Below are 8,090 nucleotides of genomic sequence, written 5' to 3'. Positions count from 1 at the left end.
AGGCCCAATATAAAATACCATTTGGTATCCACGAATATGACAATTTTAAGATAGAATTGACCTCAAAATGATTAATATCGTGCTCAGTGTAGAAAAGGATACAACAGTTATTCTCTAGAGCAATGGTCCTTAAACTTTGAGTGCATCAGACTCACCTGGATGTCTGACTCAGTAGGTATGGACGGGGCTGGAGAATCTGCATTTCTAACAAGTTCCCAGGTGCTGCTGCTGGTTCAGAGATCACAGTTTGAGGAGCATTGCTCTTTAAAAAAAGACCAAAAAAGCTGCATTTTAGTTGAGTTTAACATATCAAACAGATATAAATTATAACAATATTGTTCAGCCACCCCTGAAGCCACCCCCTGCTTATGTGGGAAAAAGTGACCCTCAACAGTGCCCTGTTGTCTATATAATTTAACCCAAACTTTTTAGCATGGATTAAAATTTTTCTCCTGCCTTCCTCATAATATGTCAGCCACACCCACCCCCCACCCCCTGCAACAATTTAAGCACTTCAGAGCTCCTGTCTTTTGCACCTTCCACCCACTTCTCCACCAGAACCCTCCCTACCCATTTCCACTGGCTGGCTGCTTTCCTGTGCTCCTCTAGCTTTGGGATGGGCATCAGGAGAACTGATCTACATCTCTGTGCCCCACTGCACTATGCCTTCCTGTAAGGCCAGCCCATGTCTTGCTTATCTTTGTATTCTACTACCTAACAGTGTTTATAGCATAATATGAGCTTGGTAAGTATTTATTAAACAAATGAATGGATAAACGAAAGATAGAAAATAACTGTAGAAAAGTATCCCAAGAGAGAGTCTAATCATAGGTCAACCAATCCTAGGTAGAATTAACAATACAGTGGCATTTTATTGATAAAACTGAGTCACATAGTCAAAGCATCGCTTTAAAAAATCTTACACGAAAACAAGGAGAATGTAAGTCGGCTGAGATGCATTGTGTCGTTTTGTTTGTTTTGTGAACCGGCATCCGCAGTTCTGCGTCTGAGTGGAAGACCACTCTGCAGCCCAGCCTGTGGCACCCAGCTGGCCCGGGTCTGACCCTCCCAGGATCTCCCACAGATCCGTGGGCGTCTCCGGGATTTGGAAGGCTCCCAGGAGCTCCCCCAGGGCCCAGGCTGCCCCCGGGCGCAGTTCCGGCCCCGAACCACCTCTGGGGTCTCAGGCTGCGCGGGCTCGCTCTGCTCCCTCAGAGAGGTCGTCGGGTTCTCAAGTTTTTCTCGCTAAATATTTAATGGGCAGTTTCTCTTTGCTTCTGTTTCTGGATTGATAAAGAGGAGAAAAAGGAGTTCGACCACAGAAAAGATAATAATAGCGGACTGTATATCTGACTTTACTTTTTAAATTCCTTCAAAGTTTGTGTTTGGTGGTTGTTTTTCTTCCTTTGATAGCGATCCAGTGAACTTCTCCTTGGGGGAAATGGCGCGTCCAAAGCCCGCCAAGCCCAGCCTGAGAGCTCTAGGATTTGAGAGTAATATTTAAAACAAAACCTCGACAGATATAAACTCAAAGGAAGCCGTGCGTTCCTCAAGTCAAAGGTATCTGTTCTGATCGAAGCACTTGGTTTGCTGTTTGTAATCAGCGTTAAGAGCAGAATTTTTAAACACAAAAATGGATAAAAGAAAAGCTAAATCGCGCGGTCCGCCGACTCCTGTTCATTATCTCCAGCAGCATATGGGACCATTCTCCTACTTGTCCTCGCCCTTTCTTCCGCAGAAGCAAAAGCAACCAAGCCTGTCCCGCTTCATAGCAAACCCACTCTTTGTGCCGAGAGGTGCCTCTGCACCACTACTACTTCCTCCCTCTCCCGCCTCCTCCTTCTCCCGCCAGCCTCCGACTTTCGCTCTGGGAACACCGCGGCTGGCGCCCTTTGCGCCGGCAAGTCAGTACAGCGATTGGGCGACGGTCCCTGAGCCTCCAGTTCCGCGTCTGTTTCAAGGCTCCTCCCTCCCGGTGAAAGACAGACTGCGGGGCGCCTGGAAACCGGTCCGAGGGCGCGCGAGGGAGAGGAGAGCGAGCGAGTTGAGGGATTGACACAAATGGTCAGGCGGCGGCGGAGGAGGAGGAGGCGGAGGCGCAGGGGGGAGCCGAGGCTGCTGGGCTGCCGAGAGTTGCGCGCTCTACCCGGCCGCCGCCACTAGCGCGGCGCCGCCAGCCGGGAGCCAGCTAGCCGAGGGCCAGGAAGGCGGGACGCGACCCCGGCGCGCCCGAGCCACCCGGGCTCTCCCCGCAGCCCGCGCTTCATGAATCGCAAGTTTCCGCGGCGGCGGCGGCTGCGGGACGCGGAGCGGGAGCCGGGGGAGCGGGCCGAGCACTGCTTGGGCTCGACGGAGGGCACCGGCAGGGAGGAGATCGCCCCGGCCGCAGGGGGAGCAGCCGCCGGCCGCGCCACAGCCAGCCCCAGCCGAGAGGCGCCAAGAAAGGAGCCGAGAAAGTATGGCTGAGGAGGAGGCGCCTAAGAAGTCCCGGGCCGCCGCCGGCAGCGGCGCAAGCTGGGAACTTTGTGCCGGGGCGCTCCGCACTGGACCGGTGGCGGAGGGGAGCGGGGACGCGGGCAGCTGCCGCCGTACCCTCCCAGTTGACTCCGGACGCTTGGCGCGCGGGCTGCTACTACTGCTTTGGCTGCTGGAGGCTCCGCTGCTACTGGGGGTCCGGGCGCAGGCGGCCGGCCAGGGGCCCGGGCCGGGGCAGCAGCCCCCGCCGCCTCAGCAGCAGCAGAGCGGGCAGCAGTACAATGGCGAGCGGGGCATCTCCATACCGGACCACGGCTACTGCCAGCCCATCTCCATCCCGCTGTGCACGGACATCGCGTACAACCAGACCATCATGCCCAACCTGCTGGGCCACACGAACCAGGAGGATGCGGGCCTCGAGGTGCACCAGTTCTACCCGCTAGTGAAGGTGCAGTGCTCCGCGGAGCTCAAGTTCTTCCTGTGCTCCATGTACGCGCCCGTGTGCACCGTGCTGGAGCAGGCTCTGCCGCCTTGCCGCTCCCTGTGCGAGCGCGCGCGCCAGGGCTGCGAGGCGCTCATGAACAAGTTCGGCTTCCAGTGGCCTGACACGCTCAAGTGCGAGAAGTTCCCGGTGCACGGCGCTGGCGAGCTGTGCGTGGGCCAGAACACGTCGGACAAGGGCACCCCGACGCCCTCGCTGCTGCCTGAGTTCTGGACCAGCAACCCACAGCACGGCGGCGGAGGCTTCCGGGGGGGCGGCTTCGCGGGGGGCGCCGGCGCGTCGGAACGAGGCAAGTTCTCGTGCCCGCGCGCCCTCAAGGTGCCCTCCTACCTCAACTACCACTTCCTGGGGGAGAAGGACTGCGGCGCGCCCTGCGAGCCGACCAAGGTGTACGGGCTTATGTATTTTGGGCCGGAGGAGCTGCGCTTCTCGCGCACCTGGATCGGCATCTGGTCAGTGCTGTGCTGCGCCTCCACGCTCTTCACGGTGCTCACGTACTTGGTGGACATGCGGCGGTTCAGCTACCCGGAGCGGCCCATCATCTTCCTGTCGGGCTGCTACACGGCAGTGGCCGTGGCCTACATCGCCGGCTTCCTGCTGGAGGACCGGGTGGTGTGTAACGACAAATTCGCGGAGGACGGGGCGCGCACGGTGGCGCAGGGCACCAAGAAGGAGGGCTGCACCATCCTCTTCATGATGCTCTACTTCTTCAGCATGGCCAGCTCCATCTGGTGGGTGATCCTGTCGCTCACCTGGTTCCTGGCGGCCGGCATGAAGTGGGGCCACGAGGCCATCGAGGCCAACTCGCAGTACTTCCACCTGGCCGCCTGGGCCGTGCCGGCCATCAAGACCATCACCATCCTGGCGCTGGGCCAGGTGGACGGCGATGTGCTGAGCGGGGTGTGCTTCGTGGGGCTCAACAACGTGGACGCACTGCGCGGCTTCGTGCTGGCGCCACTCTTCGTGTACCTGTTCATCGGCACGTCCTTCCTACTGGCCGGCTTCGTGTCCCTCTTCCGCATTCGCACTATCATGAAGCACGACGGCACCAAGACCGAGAAGCTGGAGAAGCTCATGGTGCGCATCGGCGTCTTCAGCGTGCTCTACACGGTGCCAGCCACTATCGTCATTGCCTGCTACTTCTACGAGCAGGCCTTCCGGGACCAGTGGGAGCGCAGCTGGGTGGCCCAGAGCTGCAAGAGCTATGCTATCCCCTGCCCCCACCTCCAGGCGGGCGGCGCCCCGCCGCACCCGCCCATGAGCCCTGACTTCACAGTCTTCATGATCAAGTATCTTATGACGCTGATCGTGGGCATCACGTCAGGCTTCTGGATCTGGTCCGGCAAGACCCTCAACTCCTGGAGGAAGTTCTACACTAGGCTCACCAATAGCAAACAGGGGGAGACCACCGTCTGAGACCGGGGACTCAGCCCATTCCCAGCCCTCGGCCTGGTCCCAGCCACCCCAAAAAGCTGGCCCTGTGGAATCCTTGCCAAGTCTGGCTACTCGAGCCTTTCTCACTAGCCATTCACTTTCTAGGGCTCCTTTTAACAACAAGGCTCCTGCAAAAGCTTCTGTCGCTGGGGGCAAAGGGACTCGAGGGCCCAACTGCCAGAGGGGGATGGACAGACCTCTCTTGCTCTGGTACCAGGACTGTACGCTTTTATGATTGTAAATAGCCTGTGTAAGATTTTTGTAAGTATATTTGTATTTAAATGACGACCGTTCACGGGTTTTTCTTTTAGTTCCTTTTTTTTTTTTTTTTTTTTTTGGTTTAAATTGTAATTATTTAGGGCGGTTTAACCATTTGAGACTTTTTCTTCTTGCCCTTTGCAGAGTACCGCAGAGAGAAAACCAGAGCTCACTGCTCGTTGCTTCTGTTGGTGCTGGCGCGCCCCTCCCTTACGCGGGGTGGGGAGCGCTTGGGTTTGCACCGCCCGGATCACTTTCCTGCTCCTCTGTCTGCTCCCTCCCTCTCCGTCCTTGCTGGGGTCAGGGCTCTTAAGGTACAGAACTCCACAAAGCTTGCAAGTCTGAGAGTGGAACCCCGCCCATCCCAAGTCAGCCCTTGTCCGGGGCCAGATTGCAAACGCCTGTCCCTTAGACTATCCGAAGCTGAAATTTTCACTGTCCAGAACCTTACCCCTAGCTTCGAGGAGGCCCACGGATGTGGGCACTAGAAGCTGCAGCCTCCCTCGCTCTGGCCTCAAACGCCCAGACACTCCCTTCTTCCACCTAAGTTGGTTAGAGGGTGAGTGGGATAACCAATGCCAAACTTTTTTTAAGTCTAATTTTTGGTGGATGAGCTCATTTCATTCTCCAGCGTCTAAAACCTGGTATGGGTTCGCCCAGCGTCATGGAAAGATGTGGTTACTGAGATTTGGGAAGAGGCATGAATCTTTGTGTGGGTTGGGAGAGACTGAAGATGGGAGTTATAAAATGTTAATTCTAATTGCATACGGATGCCTGGCAACCTGCCTCTAGGATTGAGACAGCCTGCATAAAGATTTACCGTTCTGTAAAATGGAAATGTCAGGTCACCTGGAAAGCTTTGTAAGGAGCTGATCTTTGCTTTCCTTAACAGGACAGCAAAACGGTAAACTGAATATGAAAACTTGAAGGAGATTTCAGTGTAATGGACGTCCTCAAAATGAAGTGCTACTTTCTTATTTTCAATCAAATAATAATTAGACATATATCAGAAACTTTAAAATGTAAAACTTGTACACTTTCAACATATTATTACCATTATTATTCAACAACACATTCTGAGGGAGAAACAATCCACATCACTAATAATAACCTGGTAAGATTCCAGGAGGTAAAGGAGGTGGAATAATTGATGGGATTAGCTCCTGAAATAAACAAAATATGGGCATGCATGCTAAAGGGAGAATGTGTGCAGGTCTACTGCACTAAATCCTGTGTGCTCCTTTTTGGATTTACAGAAATGTGTCAAATGTAAATCTTTCAAAGCCATTTAAAAATATTCACTTTAGTTCTCTGTGAAAAAGAGGAGAAAAGCAATCCTCCTGATTGTATTGTTTTAAACTTTAAGAGTTTATCAAAATGCCAGTACTTAGGACCTAAATCTATGTCTGTCATACCCTAAAATGACAATGGTCTCTGAATTTGGTATGCATTTATTCTGTTCATTATCACAAAATCATCTATATTTATAGAGGAATAGAAGTTTATATATATAATACCATATTTTTAATTTCGCAAATAAAAAAATCAAAGTTTTGTACAAAATTATATGGTTTTTGTGCCTGAAAATAATAGAGCTGGAACTGTATGCACTATGAACTACCTTTACATTTTATAGTGTCTATAGCCAATCCCACAGTATATAAATTCAGGAATTTCAACGAAAAAGTCTATCTTTAAACCTTCAGACCAGTCCTTCCAAAGAATTAACCGACTTGCATTGTAGTGCTTGATGTTGTGAAGTCCCTAGAAAAGATCTGCTTCCATGACAGTAACAATATAAAATAGAAGTTTGCAAATTATTTCTTTACTCAAAGATTATTAAAAAGAGAACTCTAATTTTATTACAGCTTTTTTTTCTTTTAAAGGGTAAATTTACGTAACTTTCTATAATATGGAGGTTCATTTTTAAATCATCCACCATCATCTTTGTCACGATTTTTATGAAGTATTATCTTATACTTTCCATAATCTTGGATATTCCAAAACCATAAATAGACAATCAATAAACGGTTAACTGACTATGTGTTTATAAGCATTTTAAGCAGCAGTTGGGTGCATAAGGCTGTTTTGTTGTTTGCTTCTGAAGATCCATTTTTATATTGTTCAAGGAACCTTCCCTAGAGGAATTATCTAGTTGGTCTACTCTTAGTTAGAATTAATGTAAGTGTATAATATGTAGAGTGTATATATACATATATCTATATCTCTCTATAAAATATACACATAAGTATACACACACTAATTTTTATAAAATATACAAAGTTTACTTATATATTTTACAATATGGAAATAAGGTTATGAGAAAAGGAGAATGCCAGATGGAAAACCTCAAATACCTTTGGAAAACAAGTGTCTTATTCCTTTATACACTAAAAATATCTATATTAAATTTTCCCATGAAAACATTTTGTGATAAAATGACAAGGGGCTAAAATGAAGACCTTTAATACAATAGAGTTACTTTCATGGTTATAAGGCAGTTGTCTTAGAAGTCATCATCATTATTTATTTTAAGGCAAATGAAAAACAAATCTAATTGAAAATAGAGCATTCAATTTTAATTAGCAAGGTGCAACTTTATGTTCTTTTCTTTGTTACATTAATCTAATATAGTAGATATTGGAGAAGGTTTTATTGTGTAGGCACACAAAAAATAGCAATTCTTAGGCTAAATTAAAACAGGTCTTCTCACTAGATTATTCAACAGATAGTTTCTGGAAAAAAAATTTTAAGATGATTAGTCTCTATTCAAAGAATAAATACAAAGCATTCTTATTGTGGGTGTCCTTAAAATGATGTAACTATAAAATTTGATGCAGACAGGTTTTATAATGCTGGATTTAAGTAATTTGAAAAGACATTTTTAAGCCACCAGCAGGCTTTGTTTTTACAAAACAACTTATCTTAAATTGTGTAGCATATAGAAAGCCAGTGTATTCTTTTGTTTCTTTCAACAGTGATGGCAAAATAAGACTTGCCTGAAAAACCATAAAGCTACTGGGAATATGGTCCCATTAATATGCTGTTTCCATGACAAACCCTATTTTCAGATTATTTGGTTTGCCTATTTTATTTTTTTAAACCAGCTATCAATTGGAGTCAATTTTCCCCCTTACTGTGTGTGTGTTTGGTTCAGCTTTTGTAGTAAATATATACATAGTATGAAAGCTTTCTGATGCTTTTTTTAAAAAAAAAAAAAAGCCATTTTTTATTTAAACTTTCTGCGGGGGCAGAAAGTCATATTTTTAATCTAAAAGCCAGTTAGTGTCAAACATATGCAAAACAGCTGGACTGGATTTTTTAGTTTGTCTGAGGCAGTCACTTGTTAGCCTGAGTTAACTGTCTTGGTTCTTTTGTCTCCACGGAGCACTGAAGCCTTCCGCTGTAGTTGCATCATTCC

The 8,090-nt window shown here is 48.4% G+C and overlaps 1 protein-coding gene across 1 annotated transcript; it reads left to right on the top strand.

Annotated features, from left to right (window-relative positions):
• Positions 1 to 2,006: 2,006 nt before the first annotated feature.
• On the top strand, positions 2,007 to 6,157 carry FZD1 (frizzled class receptor 1). The gene is made up of 2 exons (XM_061198579.1): positions 2,007 to 4,672; positions 4,814 to 6,157. Exon 1 carries the CDS (start codon positions 2,459 to 2,461, stop codon positions 4,391 to 4,393), a length of 1,935 nt encoding a protein of 644 aa, XP_061054562.1. The 5' UTR covers positions 2,007 to 2,458; the 3' UTR covers positions 4,394 to 4,672; positions 4,814 to 6,157.
• The last annotated feature ends 1,933 nt before the right edge of the window (positions 6,158 to 8,090 follow it).

Source organism: Eubalaena glacialis, chromosome 8 (genome assembly GCF_028564815.1).
Source record: "Eubalaena glacialis isolate mEubGla1 chromosome 8, mEubGla1.1.hap2.+ XY, whole genome shotgun sequence".
NCBI lineage: Eukaryota > Metazoa > Chordata > Mammalia > Artiodactyla > Balaenidae > Eubalaena > Eubalaena glacialis.
Note: the sequence above shows the minus strand (reverse complement) of the source record. Positions and strands in the feature narration are given on the sequence as shown.

Excerpts from the sequence above, each read along its gene's own strand:
- FZD1 (XM_061198579.1), top strand. The coding sequence starts at position 2,459 with ATGGCTGAGGAGGAGGCGCCTAAGAAGTCCCGGGCCGCCGCCGGCAGC.